The sequence below is a fragment of the Channa argus genome, chromosome 14, assembly GCF_033026475.1.
Source record: "Channa argus isolate prfri chromosome 14, Channa argus male v1.0, whole genome shotgun sequence".
Classification (NCBI taxonomy): domain Eukaryota; kingdom Metazoa; phylum Chordata; class Actinopteri; order Anabantiformes; family Channidae; genus Channa; species Channa argus.
The window spans coordinates 12,347,389-12,371,195 of record NC_090210.1 but is presented as its reverse complement, the minus strand read 5'-3'; the positions used below and the strand labels follow the sequence as shown (position 1 = coordinate 12,371,195).

General features: G+C 40.6%; 1 protein-coding gene across 1 annotated transcript in view; it reads right to left on the bottom strand.

The window, feature by feature from the left end:
* The window catches only part of zswim5 (zinc finger, SWIM-type containing 5), a 67,001-nt gene extending 44,562 nt beyond the window's left edge, over positions 1-22,439 (bottom strand). The window contains exon 1 of the mRNA XM_067474469.1: positions 21,788-22,439. Within this exon, the coding sequence (XP_067330570.1) occupies positions 21,788-22,316 (529 nt within the window). The 5' untranslated portion in view covers positions 22,317-22,439. The remainder of the gene's footprint in view (positions 1-21,787) is intronic.
* Positions 22,440-23,807: the final 1,368 nt, after the last annotated feature.

Genomic DNA, 23,807 nt, shown 5'->3' with positions numbered 1-23,807 from the left:
CATTAAGGGCTGTACTGTGTCTTGGACCCTAGCAGCTATGAGTTTTTTAAATATAGGTTCTAATTCATGTTTAAAATCAATTAAATACATTCTGAGAGAGAGACAGTAAATTACTGTCATTAAATTAAAATCATATCCACAAGTTCCACATTTTTGTCCGCAACTTTTTCTGTCTTAACACCAATCGATACTAAAGATGAGTGTTTAGTCGACATTATATTATATTTGGCTTTGTCAAAACAGGCTTGCTGGGAGCCAGCAGACAGTGTAAAGAAGGAGATGAAGTTGGACAAATGTAGTGTGTGCTTTTCAATGTTATGTATGTATTGCTGACTTTCTTAGTTGGAAGATGAATTGGTCCCATCTGCCAAGGACACACAATGTCACAATCACATACAATCTCTCCTTCCCTTTTTCTTTCACACTCACACACACTCACACACACACACACACACACACACACACACACACACACACACACACACACACTTGTCTGCAAGAGGGAAGAGGGTTAAAGGGTCCCCCTCCCTCCCTGCTGACTCCTGGATGCTTGGAGCACTAATCCTGTTATCTCCTTCCCAATAAGAAATGAATTAATGAATAGAGCTTGGAAAGACAGTGCAGCGTGCTTGACGATGGCCTCGCACAGAGGCCAGTGGGCTCACAGGCTCTGCTTGCTCTAGCATAAATGAGCTAAAAAGACTGAAAGGATTTTCCTAGCACAGATGTGTTGTTTTCTCTGCCGATTTCAAAAAGAATTACATCCATGTAAAAGTGGTGCTTTGTAAAAGTGAAAAAAATGAAACACTTTAACATTGACAAACAAGAAACGGTGTAAAAGGTCTCCCTGAATAAAAGCCTCAGCTAAATGCAAAATGTAATGCAATGCTCGGTTATACGTAGGGTAAATCTGTGATCCACTTTCCCCACAGGGCCCATTAAAGTTTCATCTTATAGGACTCCCTGTGGAAATTCTGGAGTGTGTAGAAAGTCCACAGAGAACTAGTCTTTGAGAGCAAAGAATTCTTCATATGGATTTTGTGCAGTTCAACATGATTTACTTTCATGCTTTTATCATCTTGTTGAAGAAAAATCTATGCTTCTAAGGACTGATCATTTTGCTTAGTTCATTTAAATGTAGTGAGATCAAGCTAACTGAAGCCTGATACAAGTCTTCCATAACTGTGTCCCCGGTGGTGTTGTGGGTCTGAACACGGTCTGTCCCAGTACGCATTCCTCCTCTATTTGTTGGCACCTTGAGGCCTTTTTTTGGAACAGTCTGACTCTTTAAATTGGCAAAAGGAGGGTAACACAAAATGAAATATTCACTCACAGACTGAAGGAGAGCTCCATGTATGTGTACAGCTACATGAACACAGGGAAAGTTCAGGTCTGTCAACTGTTAAAGAACGATCAAAAAGAGTGAAAAGCGGGATAAGGGTGGTGAGGGTAAGTCCCTTGCATGCACTGTAAACTTTGAGGAAGGATTTGATGATGGGGTGTTTTCTTTCCCTTCCTTTTTTTCTACAATCAAAAAACAGTGTACATTTGTGCTTTAGCAGTTATTGCCTGAGTGATCCAACCCTGCCTTTGTACAGTATGAAGGAAAATACCTTTCCTTTGACTGAGCCTGGTCTCTCTAAGAACCCACAGGGCACAAATGTCTGATCGGTGCCGAGAATACATTCTCTGTGTTGTCTGAGTGTGTGTGGGTGGGTGGAAACTTAGCCCTGTTTGCAGCTCAAATATCTTCAGTTGTATTTGTTATAAAGAAAAGCCCATTGACTGCGTCTATAATAGGAAGTCAAAGTGTGATCATTAGCTAGGAATGAAATACCACACAATGCAGTGACAGCAAAACGGACCACAAAGAGAAGCTCTAAGTTTTCAAGCTCCGGGGAGAAGCAATGAGTTTGAGTGTGAGAAAGAGTGACTGACTCTGACACCAAGATCTCTTTGCCCCACACACACACACACACACACACACACACACACACACACACACACACACACACACACACACACACACACACACACACACACACACACACACACACACACACACACACACACACACACACACACACACACACACACACACACACACACACACACACACACACACACACACACACACACACACACACACACACACACACACACACACACACACACACACACACACACACACACACACACACACACACACACACACACACACACAGTTGTGAAGATACTCACTGGCATAAGTCTTAACCGTCAAATAAGCTTTTGAAATTGTGAGGCAGAAACCAAAATGTCCTCACAATAATGGCACACATACACCATTTATAACAAAAAAGGTCCTTTCAGCATAAGGACCTGAGGGAGAAGAGAGACAAATAGGGGAACTTCCCCTAATGCTAGCAGACAGGCATGATATGCAATGCTACAATATTGCAAAAATTACTGAGGATGACATGAATAGAATGTCAGAAAAGAAAGAAAGTATTAGTCTATTGCATTGCATATACCATTCTGAATTAATTTTACATAGATATATTCAAGATTTAGATACACACTAGGTAAAATCACTCTAAATAACCAGAACACATTTGGAGCATGTTTTAATTTAATTGTAATAGTCATGTTAGAGCTCTGTCAAAAATAATTTCAATTTTTTTTAGTAACAAATATGCTTGAAAAGTTATTTTAATGTGGTGAGGTGCAGTTGTTGCCTCCTAGAAGAACTAAAAGAGCTCTGCAGAGTGTGGTGGAGTGTAGCATGGTGGAGCAGGGAGAGGGAGGACTGGCTGGCACAGAGTGGATCGATTGTAGAGTCCCCTGCTACCACTGTCTTGAGGTGCTTTTTGTAGCTTTCAGCTCATTTCAAAACTATACAGAGCTGATGGGAAGTTAAGAGTTCGATGATAATTTGATGAGGGTTCATCTTTACAAGCGACATTTTCCACTGTACTGTGTTTAATGTGTAATTTGATCTATTGCACACATTAAAATATTTAGTGCACCTTTGAATCCTAAGTAACATTAAGTCAGACAGTATGTTTAAGATTATGGCTGCATCTTACAATGATATTAAGAACTTGACTATTATTTTCAGTTAATTCAATAAATGTTTCATTTAGAAAATGCTGAGAAATTGTAAAAGAATATTACTTCTAACACTTCACAGGAGATCAGGTCTTAAATAATTAATAAATAAGTGTAATTTAAAGTTACATTTCCCACAGTCAAAATGTTACATCCTGATAGACAGGTCACCTGTCTATCTCAGTACCAACACAGAGAAACATACACAGACAAACCAGCCATTTACATTCACATCTAAAACTACAGGCAAGTCACCAATTACCCTAACATGCATGTCTTTAGAACATTCAAACTCTACACAGAAAGGCCACAGCCATCTGATAGATCTGACCCAGGGATCTTCTAACTGTCAGCGGGTGCGCTAACTGCCCTCCCACCAACCAATAAAATAATCTCTCACTCTCTCAACTACTCTAATCTCTCCCTTTTCAAAGTTACATTCTTTCTGTTTATTTTTGTGTTTTTACTGCCAGTCCCTTCCTTACTTCCTCACTTCACTTTCCAAGTGTACATACAATAAAAGTAAAAAGTATATACACCAGTGTGAATCACTTTGGGAAATCGAAATGTGTCTTAAACAGTACATAAATGTTTTATCAATAATATATTTATACCATAAGATATGAAATGATTACATATTTGTGTTGTTAAATTGAGACTGCAGGTTTGACAGCAATAACTGTATTGCTGTGGTAATTAGGCCTCATTGAATGTGACCGGGTCATTGAGTTTCTGTTAGTGGTGAAAAGCACAGAACACAATGGTGATCCTCTCCTGGGCACAGTGGACAGTATCTGCTCCGCTTTCATCTTCTTCACCTTCTCTCTATCCCCTCCCCTTGACCCACCTTGCCTTTCCCTTCCTAAAGCTCATCTCTGATGATGCAGTCGTTTCATCTTTTCATCTGTTCATACATGTATTTCAACCCTTTGCTTGCACTAACTGAAAGTATTTAAAAACCAACATTTCAACTTTAATTAAAAGTTTAACAGTACGACTTTGGATGGATGGGATGGTACCTAGCAAGTTTATTGACTCAAGTGAAACTAACTAGCTGGTGTTGAACCAAAAATGTATCGTGATAAACAGTCACTTTTTAACATAGCACGACCTCACAGAAGCTATTTGTCAGATTGTGTCTGAAGATGAAGACAATACCCCCAAGAAGATGACCAGCCCTGAGCTACAAGCAGTTCTTAAGCAAAACTCTGACTACCTACTTTGTTGTGTCGGTCCAGTTTATTGACTTATTTACAGAACTACCATGTTGACTAAGGATTTTGCAGTAAAGATGAGATCATTCACTCCACCCCATGAAGCAAAAAAGGTGATATTACATTAGTTGGTTATCTTGACGTACAATTTCTTTTTACTACCGAACTAGAGTCATGACTTTTATTATGTGTAACTTTGAAAACATAGAAAGGTCTGGACCTCTGTCATCTCAATGGTGAACTCAACAATGTTAAAGTGTTTTGTTTTTTTTTTGTCCTTTTGGCTTATCCCGTGAGATCAGGGTCGCCACAGTTGATTTAGCAGTTTTAACGCAATCCTCCCCAATTTCTACCAGGCTTGGACCAACACTGCACAACTGTGGATACTAAAGGGCTGTTGGGGTTTAGTGTCTTGCCAAGAGAAACTTCAACATATAGCCGGTACTGGGGATCAAACAACTTACCCTGTGGTCCAACTGAGCTAGACGCTCACAACAATGTTAAAGTGTATGGTATAATAAATGTCCTTATATAAGATTCCTGTAAATAGGAAATCAGATACTTTCAACTTCTTACATAAGATGGCTTCCAAAGACCGTGGTCTATAGTGTGGATGGTCAGGAGTGCAACGCCTCTAAATTTAAAATATTTTACATAATTTATGGGACTCCTCTCTAGATCATAGTTTCCCATAATAGTAATAATATTAACATCAATAATAACATCATACATTTTCATTGACTGTCTGACGAATTCAGACCTGACTATGGCAAGCTCTGCATGGTGTTTCTTGGCTATTTGACAAAAAAAAAAGAAAAAAATTTAAATCACTCTTTCCTGGCTTTGGAGTATTTGATATCAAAAGCATTCTTCAGCCTTCTCCTCACCAGTCACCCACCGCTGCGCTGCTGTCTATTGAGCCGGCTGAATCAGTCACCTGGCAACACACTAAAACCTAGTGCCTGGTTTCACCTCAGAGATTCGATACAGTGAGTCAGACTACCAAAGGTTCTCCTAACTAGCATGCCTGGCAACCTTATTTTAAAACACCACAGTGGGCTTAAATTAGTGGGATTGCATTTAATTTTTGTTGTTGATTCACATAAATCTTTTGGCAACAGTAAAACGTCAGCGCAGATGGAGAAAAACTGGGCACAACAGCCAAACATAAAAGATGTTTTGAATGTGCAGTCAAAGAGAAGAGAAAGGAAAAAAAGGAGCGGGAACTTGAGAATTCAGGATGGTCTGATCATAGTCTTTTGGTTTTTCCCACCATGACACATATACACATTCACATTGTGTGGCCCCAGGCCTCAGTAACCACTCGCTTTAAACTGAAATGGTATTTGTGAGTTAAAAGGTGTGCCAGGTCCAGATATAGACCCCAGCAACAAAACCAATAATTAAATAGCATGGGAACCCCCTTAAGGGTGTAGTTCGGGGTCAGTTAGCGTATGCTATCTGAGCGAGGGCGAGCGCATGACAAGACTGTGTGCCTGTGTGTGTGCAGGTTGTTAAAAACTGTTAGTTTAGTGTGTAAGGAGACAAATTTAAGACTGCACCAAATAGTGTCAGAGCAGTGTGTCCTGGGTGCATGAAGCCTTGGGTTGCATGGCAGCCAAAGGGGAAGCAGCCAATAGTCATTAATGTGAGCAGGCATCTGTTGTCTCATGACCCCACTACCAAGGGAGCTCACTGCACTCCGACCAGCCACTGGACATGGTATAGTATCCTGTTTGTTAAAGTTAAACCAAACTGTACAGGTCAACTCAAAAGGTGTGAAGCAATTTCTTAACTGCCCTCGCATTAAATTAAACCTAAACTAAATAATATTTATGTGTTAACAATGGATCAAATGTTTACTGAAAGTACAAATTATGATTAACCTGCAGACAAATATCACCCTGCTTCAGAGTTCTGCAGCTCTCACAAAGCATCATCTGAGTCACTGTTTTGGTTTCCTGTTCCACACCTTTATACCGTTTTCAGCAAGAAGTTTTAATACCCCACTACACAATCTGCCAAGCACCAAAAAACAGACAGACAATGTTAGCAAATAGGTAACGCACATAGTGAAATATCTGGCAGATAAAAGGATCCAATATTTTTCTTGGAAGTTGGTAGGAACAAAAGCAGAGTGAATACTGTCTCCATCACAAAGACAGTGCTATCACTTATTATATAATAGTAATATCTGTGGCAAATGCTCTTTTTAGTTTTGAAAAACGTAATGAATTGTCAATTGTGCGCTATTTGAACTCCAAAGAGAACTATTAAAAGAAACCCTTACTTCTATTAGCAGTTATGTGGTAAAACAGCTGGACTCAATCTTAATTTAATAACTTTCACCAAAAGCCTATCAGCAGCCGAGCAGCCAGTTTAAGAAAGTAAAATACAACCTGAACAGCTCTGGGAGATGCTCCAACGGATAACAGGCTTGTGCTGACAACAGCGTCCAATCACTTGCTGGGTGGCTCGGGTAAGCTCCATCATCACATTCAGATTGATGGATAAATGGCTCCAAAACCCCTTTTATGAAGGCATCTCACGGACTAACAAAAATGTTTACTGTTTTACGCCAATGTATTCCTAAATCTAATATCAAACATTAGATAATGTTAAGCTCAAATTGTAAAAGTGGTTAAAACATCCTAAATCTGGATGATAACATTTTTCTTGCTCAGTCACAGACACCATCACTGCACTTTGAGGAAAATGAAAGTCCTGCTGGCTCTTTAAAGTCAGTCTCAGGCCTTGATGAACAGAAGCAGGAAAAAAAAAAGAAAGGAGGGGAAAAACACAAAGGACAAAGAGGCCAAGTCAAGGCTAACTAGCAGTTCTCAGAATGGAGACAGAGCCAGAGACTCCAATCAGGGAGAATTATCGTGACAAACCCTCTTCAATCACACGGCCATTCCCCCCCGACTGCTACAGCTCTCTGCTTTTCTCTCGCATTCAGCGTCTTCTCCTTCGTACTACTCAGATTGTAGAGATGAAAAGGGATTAAAGGTAATAGCAGCAAATGCTCCTGTTAGTGGCTTTTTTCTTTGCAAAAGGGGAGAAAAAAAAGTGGGGAGCAGAAGAGACAGGAACAAATAGGAGAGAACTATTGTGTTTTTATTGATGATAAAAAAGACATAGAAGTTCAAAATGCTCAGAAACAAGCTTATTGGTTTAGTATAGTCTGGTAAAGACTAGGCTGGGTTTTGTGGCTTTATCTTTCGTGCAATAGAAGAACTCATGCTAGACAGTTGAGTTTTTTATTTATATAAATGGGTTGGTATAACTTGTAAACAACAGTTTATACACATAAATATATATATATATATATATATATATATATATATATATATATATATATATATATATATATATATATATATATATATATATATATATATATATATATATATATATATATATATATATATATATATATATATATATATATATATATATATTTATATTTATGTGTATAAACTGTTGTTTACAAGTTATACCAACCCATAATGAAAGGACAGCTTGAATGTCCACAAGTCACTAGTGGCTGCTAGCAACCTGGAGATGTCTTCAGAGGCGATAAAGAGGAAAAAGTTTGGAAAAATATATGAAAGTGCCTTTTGGTTTTAGAAGCAGATGAGATAAGATACCATTTAATTACTTCTTTCATAAGCGCAGCTTTAATCCTATTGTTACAGCAGTGGTGTTTCATCCTACTGATAACTCACAATACTTTGAACACTCATGTACACACACAGTGTACACACAGAGATTCCCATTTTGCTGCTGCGGCAGAAAAAGTGCTTAGCGTGCCACATGCTCCCTTTTTTCAGGCAAAATTTAACGAGGTGAAAATTAGACTTTAAAATTTAAAAAAGGAAAAAAAATACGCATATCATGCCTGGTGTGTGCGCATGCATGCGAGCATGTTAAACAAGAACAGAGAGTAAAAGAAGAGGAAGAAAAAGGGAGGAGATTTTCTAATAGAACATTGTGTGCATGTCTCGCATATAACATTTCCATGAAGGTCGACAAAAACAAAACTAGAAAATCACTGATCAAATTCAAGAAGTACTAAGAAAAACATAACTTTATACTATCAAGTACAAGTTAACACACGTCCACACTGGGTTCAGGTGGGTTTATAAGACAAAGAATGACACTTCAGGACAAACTTTACCGGTGTACTACAGAACACAACAGACATCTACTGTAAGGCAGGGGAGAAGGCGCCTAATCCTGTTACATGATGACAACTAGAAACCTTGTACTGACCGATAGGTGCCCACACCCAGATGGACGAGCTGACACACACACACACGGAAACACACAGGGACACACACACACAGCAGGAGAAAATCATTCACAGTTGTAAAGTGGACATTTAGTAACCTATTATGTGCTTCTAGTGATGGACAGTTTACTGGACTCATCTGAACTGACAGTTTAAGTGGTTTGGGTTCAAACATCTTCAGGCCATCTTACATAGGTAATGTTTCAAACAGCTGCATTAGCAAGAGGGGGTTTATACCCAGGATCCATTTGTTCATTATGTTATCTGGAAAAACTTATTTACAGCTGCACAAAGCTGCGATGCCATCTGTTTTGTAATGTGTGTGTCAGTCTTCTCAGAGAATGGTAGAGTAAAGAAAGGTTTCTGAACTTCCATGAACTCTTATAAATTAGGTATAAATACTTCTCTGGGTCATTCTTATTTTTCAGCTTCCTCCCCCTATTCCTAAAAAGTTTCTATCAACCTGCATTTTAAAATTTCAAGGTGGCTTAAGAGAAATTTTAGGTCCAAACATTTCTTCTCTGAGCAGTGGATGGATTTAGTGGCTGCCAACAAGGCCAAATCATTCCACACCACTCTGTACAACCAAAAATAGGTTCAATGCCATGTAGATGAATCCCTCCAACATCACACACACACACACACACACACACACACACACACACACACACGGAGAGAAAACCCTACTTAACGTACTAGTCACATTCCCACTTCACATTTCTAACCACACTATTCAGAATGAGAATGATCCTGACCTGTGAAAAAAACCTGAGTCTCTCTTTTCCTGTGTTCCATAATAACTGAAAGCTTGTGCAATGCCAGTGAATTTGTGATTTTGAAGGTTTGCTTGCAGCTCCAAGGCCAAAGGCTTCATTCCAGTCATTCCAATATGGAAGCCTGTTTCCAATCATTTCATATTAATTGGTAATTAAGTGTTATTACAGGAACTAGCCAGAAATGGCTAAATTGTTTATTGGTAGAAATGGTCAGGGTGGCTAGGGTAAAATGTCAAAGTAGGTAGTTCATTTTTTAAAAATGTTTTTTTTAAACCAGGGTGACATATGAATGATTTCTAAATACGATTTTTGCACTTCTTATCATCCTGAAGCCAATAGATTTGTTGAACAAGTTTTTTTTTTTTGCAGGAATCATGCCGAACACAAAAAGTAATCCACTCAGTAGTCTCATAATTTACTTTTATTCAGCCTCAGTGTGTATATACTTTATGTAGATCCAAGCACTATAAGTGAAAAGGCTTTTTAAAGATGTAAAAGGTAAAACTACATCAACTGTGGCCATGTATACATAGAAGTTGTATATTCAATGGATGCTAGGCTCATACCAGACTAGTCCAATGTAAAAAAAATAAATAAAATTACCAGTCTGTCTCCACAAGCTTTGTTTGGGTGCAAGGAGGGTAGAGGAGGCTGCGTAGTGTGAACAAACGAGCTAGAAAAAAAAAAAGCATGGGGACACTTTAAGTGCAGGCCACCATTTATGTGCATGTGTGTCCATGCGTGTATGAGGGTGAGAGGTCTCAACCAGACTGATCCTCACAGCTGTTGACCACATTAATCATGTTGCATAGAGAGGACTGTGTGTGTGTGTGTGTGTGTGTGTGTGTGTGTGTGTGGTGGGAGCTTGTCCACTTATGTCCCTTGTGTGTGTGTGTGTGTGTTGTAGCACTTGACTGCTCCTATCAATTCAATTTCTTTACTCCCTCTGCTTCTTTCACTTCTCAGGGCATCCCCATCCCCATCCCATAACCCCACCCCCACCCCTACCACAGATCTATGTAGTCTCTCTCCCTCCTCTCTCTCATGTGTGTTATGGACTGCTGGGAGCCTAATGAGGTCCCTCCCTCCCTTTTGGCTTTTCTTGTGACTCCAGAGTGTGTGAAGGGGGAAGGGAGAGCCAGAGGTGACAGGTTGGTTATGTACTTCTTACATTTGCCTTTCAGCTCTCCTTTGTCCACTCCTTCTTTGCTTTACACCTCCTCTCGCTGCCACTTTTTATTTCCATTCCTCCTTTCTTCGCACCCCCTTCTCCCTCTCTTCTGACTTCTTCTCTTTCCCTTGGCCTTCATCTATTTTCTCACCCATCCCATCCTGTCCAGGCCCTTGTTCATCTTGCCCTTCTGTCCTCCTCCTCCTCCCTCTGCAGTCACCTTACAATTCAGTTGTTGGTGAGACTGTGGCCTAATGGACCATAACAGGCCTTCCACTAAAAAAAACCCACACAGAGTGCTGTTATTAGCAGGCCAGGGGAGAGAGAGAGACGAGGGAGGCAGGCAGGTAAGTAGAGAATGAAAGTAATGTACAGAAAGAGGGGGTGATTCATTTTAACCCTGTTTCAATTAACGTGCTGATGGGGCATCTTCCACTCTCCACTCCAATAAGTCTGCCCTACTAGTTAGCGACATAATATGTTTAACCATAGACCACAAATAGATGTGCATGATCCAACAGCTTTGTGAAGATGTACATCATCTATGTACACTTCACAATATATTTTTGTGCTACTGTATCGATTCCCAAAACAGAACTGATTTCCATGCAAAATTTAGTGGCAGACAGAAATTTTGTATTTAAGACTTTAGTAACTAGATAGATGTCCAGATTTTCTACTGCTCTGATTGCATAAAATAAAAATGACTCAGATTTTACAAATATGATCGTGTGTTTTTTATACTTTATAATTTGTGAAAAATTTTAAACTAAATAATGGCAATCGAATGGCAAAAATGTATTGACACACATCATATTGCTAGATTCTTAGCAGTAAACCGCCCTAATATCAAGTACCAGTAAAATCTCTTTGTTTCTTTGTCCAAATTACTTTATTACCGATGTTGAGTTTTGTTCAAAACATGCATGATCACCTGATTATAAATCTTACACTTGACTGTATTTAAATGTCTGTCATCTATGACTCAAGGAAGCAAGAATGTGCTTGTGATCCAACAAACAAGTCTATAATGTAGATAAGCTGATTTAGGCCCAGTTTAATACAGTTTAAACTCTTGAATTTTATTTTCAGACAAATGGCAAGATTTATGATGAAAGCATCATTGCAGAGCTTTATTAAAACAGCAGCAGCTGTATGTAAACACCGCTATAAAATGGGCCAGACCAAAGAGAAGAGGGCGAGGTTGAGAATTTTTAGAACCTTTGTGAGTGGACACTTTCAGATTCACACAGTGAATAACTCAGAATAATTCAGCCACACAGGAGTCCTTGGCCCATTTGATAATGCACACTGACAGACTGAATCACCATAATAGGAGACTTGGTCTCTAAGTGATATAATTATTCGTAGTTTTAGCACTAAGTGCTTCCTTTAAAACCTTACCCACACATTCGGGCTGAGGGAATGATAGAGTGAAAGAGTGATTAAAAGCACAAGATGACCAGGGAATCACAAACCTTCACAATCAGTAAAAGATCAAATCATCTAAACAGGTCAGTGCTGATGAATTACACATTAACTGTTAAATAAAACGGGCAGAAAACGAAGAGTATGAGCACATATGTGGGCCATGACTGCACACATGCTAAAAGAAAAAGAAAGAAAAAAAAAAAGACAGCATGGTTGTTGACTCTTTCATAAGATCAAAGTCAACCAAATGTATGGAAATAGTTTCTAATCCAACTATAATGGATGTCTCACACACAATGGACTCCTATGGGCCCTCGTTTGTCTTGTTGGCAGTAATAGCATGGATGTTGTGAGGGGCTTTGATTGCTGCTGAGATTGGAAAAGCACATTGGATACAGGCACTCACTGAAATACACAACCCTGTGTGAATTCAAAAGAAGAGTGAAAAAAAAAAAAGAGTGATGACTGTGTGTGATATCTATGATCTATGACTGCCCATTTCAAGTAGAGATGGGCAACACAATACAGCACCAAATTCACTGCATTCAAAGCCAAGATGGAAAGTATCAGTATAGAGATCAAGAAACGGTCAGGACTGGCTAACACAAAGCAGGGCATTATGGGAAGAGAAGAAGGACTTCCATTAGAGCAGTGTCAGTGAGTGGAGTGCTGTGTTCAAAATGTGACAGATGTGAAACTAAAAAAGATAATCACATTACTTTAACAATCTTTGAAGTGGCTGCTTTCCACTTGTTTATTTCCACCAACCACGAAGTGCCCAAAGCAGATGATGATGTACAGTGTAAAAGGTCAAATCTAATCTAACTGACTAAAAATCCGTGTTATTCCAATGTTATGGCTTAGTTATGGCTCTCTGTTTCTACTCTTTGAGTGCTTTTTGCATTAGATTTGAAAAGTGCCATAAACACAATACAAACATATTATATACTATTCCCAAGTCTATAAGCCAGGCTGAGCAAAGATGCTGAAATCTCAAACAAAACAACCATTTCCTAAAAAACTGCAAACTTTAACAAATGTTGGCTTATATTTGTTAATTTTACCCGTTAACATGGCAAATATTTGTACAATAATTATGCACTTTATGCATTATGCAGACCAACTTATGTTAGATTAAGGGGGTTATCTGTGGAACAGCCTTTATAGGTGATATTGATTGAAAAAAATAGTGATAATTGTTTTTATTAACTGTATCATCTGTCGATCCATCCAATACAAAAGACTTTTTTTTTTGTCCTTTCAGTTTATCCCGTGAGTTCAGGATTGCCACAGCGGATCATTTGTCCGGTGTGGATTTGGCACAGTTTTCACACCGGATGTCCATCCTGACACAACCTTCGCCAATTTCTAGCGGGCTTGGGACCGGCACCACGTTGGCTTGGGATGGGCTGCTGGAGGATCAGTGTCTTGCCGAGGGACACTTTGGCATGTGGTCGGGAAGAGCGGGGTGCAAGGCCTCCTGCGACCCTATGGTTCCTAGGCGGCCACTCTACCAACTGCGCAACTGCCGCCCTATCCAATACAATAGACTGAATGGGTTTTTTGCTAGTTGGTCGAATTTGCTGTTCATCTGAAAACTGATATCTACACAGAATCCACACACGGTTTTTAGGTCTGTCAAAAATCCATTTAAGTGTGTAGGCCTCCTTCCAAATTGCCTGGAGCAAAAAAAAAAAAAAAACGTTCTGCATGAATGACTTCTATCCAACCATCAAGTATCAATTGCACCAAAAAGATTAACATAGTAAAGGTGCTTTTTTATGAGAAGGAAAATGTAGGCATTAATATAATGAAGACCGGTTTTAAGTTTTATTCTGGGGTAAAGTTACTTTGAGTAGGTTCTGAGCTTATTCGAGTACACCTTATATTTCTTTCATAAAACTAGCAAAGGGGCTTATGTTAATGCATGCCCAAGTAAATAAAAATAAATAAATAAAATCAAACAATCTTTTTGTCGACAAATAGATCTACCTCCAAGAGATTTGCATTTATAGAAATCTTTCAATCTCTTGTAAAAACAGTAGTGTAAGGGGTAGAGATTATAGTATTTCCCATCATCATAAAACTCTGAAGCATGCAAAGCTTGTGAAGTGATCATAAGAGTAATCACCAGGAGTTTGATTTGGATATATTTTGAATTTGCAAATACCCACTTCTCCTTTATTTTTGTCATTTCTCCCCAACATTTGTTAGGCAATTACAACCAAACGACCGCATAATAGTCCAGTCCACCAACCTCGTCTTTGTCTTTTAAGTCTCTCTGAGAAATGGCCAAATGTGTACAGCCAGCATGGTGAAAACACACAAAGAAAGCCAATAAAAGACAGGTGTGGAACAGGGCAATAACTGAATAGGGCAAGTTGTCTGCTTAAAAAACTGAAAAAGGACAAGGCCACCATTGATCTCAGCTGATTATTACACACCCACCACCGCAAAAGCACTTAAGGTGTTGGAGAGCACACAAACCAACACACAGGATAGAGAGTTATGAAAACAGGACACGGGTAGTAAAAATGTGTTTGCTGTGTCGCTTCCCCAACACCCCACCTACCCCCTCTCACAAAACAACCTTCATGCACACTGTTGTACAACTGTAAGAAAAAGAGCTGTTTTTCGGGGAGGGAAGTGAGCAAACAGTACCAATAGCAAAGAACGCCTTATTTTTGCTTGCTACTGCAAACAAGTCCAGAGTGGAAATGGCATAGCTCAACATCACAGCAAAAATGTGGCTGAAAACACCTGAGGCCAGGTTCAAACTGAAAGCACAGGAGAAAAAGTCACACGGGGCATGTGAAAACAATACTCGGAATACTGAGGCATACAGCAAAAAGAAACGTTAGAAAATGTTTTTGTGCGTGTGCTGTGTGTGTGCTGTGTGTTGTGAGTTTAATTGTAGCGGGTAGATGGCCTCACAAATAACCCATGTAATTTATCATTAATGCAGTGTTATTTTTTTTAATTTTGCAGTATAGCTTTTACTTTAACATATTGCTGATAATATCTGTACTTCTTAAAAGCTGCACCATATGCTCCTCCAAACTGTCCCTTTGCAAAAAGGATGATAGACCCGAAACATACACTTCAGGAGCAACAGACACAGACACAACAGAGATTTGAAAAAGAGGCTTATTGCCACCAGTAAGGTCCCACTGCTGCAAATTTTGAAACACACCTCTCACCTCTTACAAAACAAATCTGTAATTCTTTGTCATTACTTGCTAGCTCTGATGTGTTGCCTTGATGACAGATCATGTGTGAGCAGCATGGATAACTGGCACAATGGGAACTGGTTTTTAATAAACAGAAAATCCAAGAAAGATCACAGCAATGGAGGCTGTTTAACTGATAAGTGTGGAGCACTTAACAACAAGACTTGAGACAAAAGAAGAAACTGTGGATTGGCACCTTCCAATTTCTCCTCTATCACACTTTTTGTGTCTCCAAAATAATGTACAGAGGGCCGCTTCTGTCTGGTGGAAAAAGCACTCAAACAATAAACTCTGATTAATGATTTTATATAATTAGCCCTCATGCGCTCTCTCATGCACGCGTGTGTACAGGTGCCTCTGCGTTTGATGAATACAACAACAGAGCGTCTTACTAATGGCCTCATCATTTTACGAGCCTCTCCAAGAGCTTATAAGAGTGTGGGGACGATTTGTTTTACCGATCTTCTCTTTTTGAGTGTGGTGGGCATGGAATTAATTACACTGATTAAATATTTTCTGTCTGTGTTGTGTGCTGGGGAAGGGTTGAAGACAAACTACGAGAGTCTTTATGAATTCCTGGATGTGCAAAGTGGCTAATGTTGTGGCTAAGTATGGGTTCTGCTGGGAATTTACATTAATAGATATACAACAATAAATACATCTAAACTTTTTCAAAATAATGCTCAGGCGCCCAGCTACAATTACTAGTGTGGTGAACGTTAAAGCACATCTAATTCGGAAATGTACCCCCCTTTACATATAAAAGTCAAATTACATTGTTGTGTGAATATTTTCAGCAAAAATGCAGCATTAAAGATTTTAGAATATTTTTAGTAGAGGTATGCTCTACATTTTGTTGCGCCACAGATTCAGAGAACAGCATGTCCCATCTGAAAATCTTTTTTGTGACGCCAAACCACGTCCGTCACATTAGGACGCAAAGGGTACATTACACATAGGGGAGTCACCATATGCTCTGACACAGCATCAGTATTTCATGGGTGGATTGATTTGGAATCTCGTGCTACGCCTAACTTGACTCCCACAAGTTGCATAGATAACTACGTTACAGCCTCTTGGGCTGTAGGCACAAGTTGCTGAGTAGTGTGTTAACACACATACACATCCACATATTAAGGAACTTTAAAAATTCTTTTTATAATTGTGTTAGTGACCAATGGCAAATCCACTTCATTTTTGAACAAATTTTCTCTACCGTTTATTGAGCTGCTAAATTCACCACTATGTTCCCCAGTGTTCACCTACTATTTAGTGCTGATCAGCTAGCATACATTGGATATATAGGAACTTATCTGAAAACAGCTGCTGGTTGTCACTGGAAGGGACATTGGGGAGAATAGTGAAAGAGAACCAAAAACAAAGGGCTTTAAAACAAAAAAAGAACTTCTATTGAGCAGCAGCATTATAGTAACCCTGTGTGTGTACATGACTGTGGTAGTTTGCACATTATACACAGTAATTTCATTGAGCTTACTTACTGTTGCCAACATTGCAACAGTGTAGAAACACCACAGACGTACACGCCCGGAGCATTGCTGTCAACTGTCTCACCCCTTTTTCTCTCTCAGCAGTGATGTCTCTTTCCAGCATCCCCAGTCCTCCTGTCAAAACCACTGACACTTCCTCAACCAGCAGCAGGCTCACAGAGGCTAAAAGTAAGTCCTGGGGAAAGAAACTTTCAGATCTTACTTTGTCCAACTAAGCCCTTTACTGTGCAGGAGCCTTCAGATATAATATGATTGAAGTGTGATTTATCTTTTACTGATGTAAGTTACAGAAACAAAGAGGGGGGGAGAGTGTGTGTGTGTGTGTGTGTGTGTGTGTGTGTGTGTGTGTGTGTGTGTGTGTGTGTGTGCGAAGAACACAAAAAAAAAGCATGAAAGATGGAAAACAGACCTGGACTTACATATAGGTTGATGGTTGAGTGAAAAGCAGATGAAGAAAAAAAAAAAAAAAAGAACAGACAAAAGTAATGGCAGCAGAGATGGAAAAAAGGATGGGGGTAAAAAAAAAAAAAAAAAAAAAAAGCGGTGTCAGTAGACAGCATCCTGAAAGTCAAGTCAGGAAGAAATATGGGAGATGAGGCAAGTGAGGATGAGCTCACTGCCTCCTCCTGTCTTATCACAATGCTCTTGAGCAACTGAAGAGTAGATTTACACCAGAAGCTTGCAATTTTTTCCACAACAAGGAGCCCCACGGCCATTTCTGCCAGGAAATTACATCTGAGGAAATACTGGCAAGACCAGCAACCAACACTCCCTACACACTCAGCAAACTGAAAAATCATACATAAACCGACAATGAGCAAATACAGCGCTTACAAGTAGCAATTCCAAAGTAATGGCATAATTTAAAGATTTGTAGATGTGAAAGGTAAAAAAAAAAAAAAAAAAAAAGCTATTTCAAACTGCTGCTCTTTTACACACTTGAAAAGTTGACTTCACAAGGGCATGAATAGTTTAGACACTGTATTAAAAAAAAGCAGATGTGCAAGTGCTTTGCCTAAATAAAAAAGTGGCCTAAATTTAGCATTTTCTGAAAATTAAATCCAAAATTGTCTTTTTCAAAACATGACACAGTTTACTCAAGCGTCAATGTTCAACAGCTAAGCACAGAGGACTAGTTTTAGGGCCCTCTGGACATTTCAGGAGTAAAGAAGTTCCTGAGTTTTTCGACCCACAGACTGGATTGACTGACTGCCCCCATACAGTTTAATCCTGTTCAACTTTGCTGCCTCGCTTTGTTAGAGTCACCAGTGATTCAAAAGGCGTCAGGGGCCTATTACAGCTTTATGTAACGTCGGGGAGACAGGGATGTATACACACACACACACACACCTGTCCCCCAACCCCCTTTCTGTGAACAAGGGGTTTTTCTACTGCTGGGTAACAAAGCATGACCCAGTAATCCCAAAGCTTGACTCAAATCTAAAGACGCCCCCACCACCATCCTTCCCTCCCTTCTCTTATATCCCTTCCTGCACTTTGAGGACTTCATAAGACCCTGGGAAGAGGGCTTCTGGACGTACATGTGTGTGGTGTGTATGGAAGGGGGTTTACAAATACAAGCTCGCTTAGCTTTAATTATTCTAATTATGACTTGGAGCGAGGAGTAGATTATTACGAACACATGGGCTGAGGAGCTGTTGATGAGCTCACGTCCCTTCAATCTGTCAGTATTACCACTGAAAAAGGCAGAGAGACAAAGGCCTTCACTTGTAATGTACGGGGGTGGAGGGCATCTGAGGGACATACTGTCAACTCATTTTTAGCAGGTGATGCATACATAGATATCTTCAGGGGTGATTATTATTATGCTGGCAACAGTTGTCCTCTTCACACACACTCCTAGTCAGGGTTTAAACTTTCCGTGACCCTGACAACAGAGTAGAAAAGCAGATCATGGAACACACACACACACACACACACACACACACACACACACACACACACACACACACACACACACACACACACACACACACACACACACACACACACACACACACACACACACACACACACACACACACACACACACACACACACACACACACACACACACACACACACACACACACACACACACACACACACACACACACACACACACACACACACACACACACACACACACACACACACACACACACACACACACACACACACACACACACACACACACACACACTTTAGCACCAGATCCCATTAGTAATTATCTGAAAAAACAACTGCAGATCTGGCTCTAGGCACACTGATTCACAGAAACCAGAATAAAAGCAAGTCTAAATATGAGTTTACAGGAACAAGAGCTCCCGCTGGGTTTGTGATAGCTCTGAGGAATGACCAAAAAAAGTCTTATATCTCATGATAGTCTAGCTTGTGAGCTAATTGCCTCCGTTTCTGTGAGGGGCGTTTTACTTAGTGGACATCTATAAAGCTTTGCAGCAGAAACTGCACTCCTGTGTCAGTTTGTTAAAAATCTAAACAAAGATGAGGGCTGCATGCCAATGCAACATCACCCACCTCTACAAAAGATGCGTGTAGAGAAAGAGTGCAAACTAAATTAAATAAAAGGTGCGCATCTATATTGATTTGCCTCTGGTGTATAAATGCATCTTGCAACTCCGGCTACACAATTAGCACTTGTATCCCGAGGTTCAAAAGTTTAGTAACAGTTTTCCAAAGCACAGTTCCTGCAACCATGCATCATCAGACTCGTGTGTCAGCACACAGCCTAATCTCATACCTAATCACTCTCAAGGAAGTTCCTCTCAGAAAGTACAAGGCACATCCATCTCGCCTTCTTAATAACAAGTATTGCCATTATTTTAAGTGGTCATTATATTATGCCATGTCAGATGAAAGCAATGTTAAAGACTGTCATTTACAGCATATTGTACACAAGTGTGCCAAGTCTAAATCCAGCAGCTAAGAAATAAAAGAAAAAAAAATCTTTTGTTCTGTTGTTAAGTCAGCAAACTGGTTCCCATGGTCCACAAAGTAAAGAGCAAACCAAATCTTATCGTGATGTCATACAGCTATTCACCCCATCTTGTGTTCTGTTGACAGAAAGAAAAAACCATGTGCCCTGTCTGCTATGGCTGACCTTGGGGGAAAATTGGAAACGATCCGTCACTGATTCAGGGAAGACTGGAAGTGTTTGCCTACAGGTGTATGCTTTTGTTTGACCATTTAAATTTCAACTGACGGTTCATAGCCAGTGGGATCCAGCTTCTTTAATCATAAGTAGTCCATTTGGCAGTGCTTCAAGTCTGTAATGCATTGAGCTGTGCAGGTTAATTCACTAGTTCTAAGAACACAAACACGATTTCACCTGTGTGAGAGTACCTGATTCATGGGTTTGTAATGACAGGAAGTGTTAAAACTAGGCCACTGCTTCTAATTTGCTCAAGAACCCTTCACTCACAAACATTGCTTGCATATAAACAAACCTGAAAACCTTGAGGCAATTAAGAAAAATGTAACTTAGGAACAAATCTGACTAGTTTAACTTGACTGGCTGTGTGTTGTTCTGATATATCGTCTCTATCACATTTTGTTTCTCTCTTTCTCTCTCTCTCCTGCAGACTCTCAACTTCCTAAAACTTATCAAGCCAGACTGCAGAGCAAATCTCACTGAGAGCAAATGCCACTTTCATATTCATGAGTTTCAAATTTCATTTAGTTATGGGTTGGAATCGATGAGCATTTATGAGATGCAATTAGATACAGCAGTCACCCAGAGAAACGCAGCAGCCACAGTTTGCAGCCCTCCCTCCCTAGTCCCCCCCTAGATACCTTGGAGCAACATGAAACCCCAGACAAGCTCCAGTGGCTTTCACACCATATGGCCTTAGAAAATCCTCCTGGTAACCATGAAAGACAGTTTTTTGTTGTTGTTGTTCTTAGTGTTTTTTTTCCCCACTAAACATCGGTTTCATCTCATCAGTTCCCCGATGTCGGAGCACATTTTGTGGCTGTGTGGAGCCGGGGGTATGAAGCTAATGAGAATGTGAGAGGAGATGGAGCTTTGCGGAATGGCCCTTTGTTTGGGAACAGCCTCTCTCTGCAGCACTAGAAATGAGAGACGCTTATCGATCATTTCAACTGGAAGCCTTTTGTATTGCAGCGATTTAGAGGCTGCGGACAAACGCACCAATAAATGTTATTTTGCACGGCACGCAGCTACTAATGGGTTAACTCTTAATTATTAAAAGCACAACGCGAGCCCTTCAAAACATGTATTTTTCACGTTGGTGGCGACTAAGCTCTTTGTCCGGTTGGACCAGCAGCAGCAGCAAATAAACAAAACGCTGTGGGGGATTTTTTCGGATTAATGTTGGATTAATCATAATAAGGGAGCCAATAACCGCCTTTGTTCCTTGCCTAAGCCACCCTCAACCGATGGTTTGGGGAAGGAAAAAAACGACTTTTGCAGCGGGGATTTCGCACAAACAAAAATAAAGCCACGACGCTACAACGCTGGGTCCTATTGTATCCGCGTCTGTCAGCCCTCCTCCGCGCCTCCCCCTGCCTTTCTGCGGGGTGACGGCTCCAGCCCGCTCCGTCCATCGACGAGGAGCCCCGAAAGTGCTGATAGTTGTCGAAACACGGCTTTTCCTGTTTGAACCCCCCGCTACACAGCGAGTGCAGGCTTTGACAGGAGTACAAACCTGGGTACAGGCGTAGCAGCCAGTGTCAGAGCCACAATAGGAAGCCCTTTAATTTTTAAACAGCGGCTGCTCGGCTAAGCTAGCAACTGCCCTTATCTTCGCTTCCCTTTTCACAGAGAGGTCGATAAAAACTCCACATTTGAGCAAAAAAAGCATTTCCTGGTGAGTTTCCTAAACTAAACGCAAGCACGGAGCAATGTGTGGGTTACCGTGCGCCAAAAACAGACGCTTTGCATACTTTCCACCATAGCAGGGAAACTTCCATCAATCATCCCCAGTAAAGATCCAACGGCAGCGAGGCTCGGAAACGGTCCATGGTACTTGTGCCAGAAAAGAAAAAAAAAAACAGAGCTTCACCTCGGTTATAGTGAAATATCCCACTTACCGACTTGTAAAACGTTTTCCACACAGCCGGTCTCCAGCAGCCTGATACCGCGGCGGAATGGAAGTCCGTCTCCCGTTACCACCACTCCGGCTGCCCCTACGGTAGCCGCCGTACCGCCGGTAGATCCTCCGCCACCCCCTGCGGTGGTAGCCCCAGACCCCGCACTCCCAGCCCCAACAGTAGCCGCCGACGGACCCTCCTCGCCGGCGACTCGGCACTGAAACGAAGAGTACATGCATATCTCCTTTTCGTTGCGGGGAAAAGACCAGTAGACGATGCGGCGCTGGACGGGCTCCGGGATCCGCTCGAAGCGCTCCTCTACTCTCTCGAAGGCCCACTTTTCCGCTACTGCCTTCGCGGCACAGTCCAGAAGAGACTCCGGGGAACGACACCTAGAGCTGGGCAACCCGCTGCCGTGGCCGGGCCCTGGACCGGGACCTCGGGGTGCAGGGCGCAGGCAGGGTCGCTTGCTGGCCGGTGGTAGAGAGAGGAGAGGATGTGGCGGCTGTTCTCTGCGTCCTTCCGCCATGGCGAGCCGATCAACACTGATGAGACGGACGGTGAGCGGACACCGAGCAGCAGCAGCAGGAAGCAGATTACGCTCGCTCGCTCTCTCTCTCTCTCTCTCTCTCTCTCTCTCTCCCTCTCTCTCTCTCTCTCTCTAACTAACACACACACACACATACACACACATATGGCAGCGAGTGTCAAACTAGACAGGAACCAAGACAAGTCTTCCGGCTTCAAATTTCAAAATACAGTAATTGGGTTTTGTTTTTTTTAACCCGCACACTAGTACGAACGAGACTGGAGACAATTAAACTACACTGGTTATTAATCGGAAATGATGACACTGTTAATAACAGCTGTTTTTTACTGTTTACAATTATTATTATACTGAAACATCCATGGAGTGATTATAAATTTGATATGTAGTGCACATTTCATGCACTGGCAGATGAAATATAGTCTATAGTGATATCGCTTCAACTTTTATTTTAAGATTTTGGCCTATTTGCATCACCTTCTAATCTTTCTCACACATACATACTACTTTTTTGAGTGTAACTGAATGATTACCTGAATTAGGTGTGTTTAGTACATCAGAAGCTGGAAGATACCAGTTCACTTTGTCCTGCCCCACCCTCAGATCAGATGGTATCTTCCAGATTTCCATTGACTGAACACACCTGACCCAAGCAATCAGCAATGGGTATTGCAGGGTTAGCTGGAAAACAAAACAAGGATAAGAAACACTGATCAAAATAATTGCGGATTATGTTTCTGTTATTTGACAAAGAAATGTATCATTTTATTTTTAATCAACTACAAATGTTCCTTATTTCTCCACCGTAGTTTGACCAAAAAAAAAAAAAAAGAATAAATACAGAAAGGTTGAGTTTAATTCATTTTGTGAATTTAGAAATAGACCAGGCTCTGAATTGACCATTATTTCCTGCACATTCCTTCATCAGTTTCAACATTCACTGATCAGACATTAAAGAAGTAATAATTAAGTCTTTTATTTTAAAAGTCAAATACTTTCATTTCCTGTCTCATTGGCTATATGTCTTTGTGACTTGATTCCACTGAACAGGCAGAGAGAGAGAGAGAGAGAGAGAGAGAGAGAGAGAGAGAGAGAGAGAGAGCACAGAGTTAAGACAGGGAGAGAGAAGAGGAGGGGATCATCAGATTGATGGGAAGTGGAGGATGTTACACATCAGTAAACAACACAATAACAAAACTCTTCAGTCTCCAATCAGCATGGATTCACAACTACATGTCGCTGATCTGCTCTCTCATATTCAAACCTGCTGTATTATTTATATGTATGGTAATGATACAAAGAAGGTATATGGCAATTCTATAGACATTGTGCTTTCAATTCTTTTATTGCAGTTAATATTTTACGAAAAGCAGAACAAAATTTGTTGCACATGTGTGTCTGTTTTAAAATCACTGCATCTATTAATTTTGCTGCTGATGTTATGGAGCATGTAGGAGTGAAAGAAAACTGACC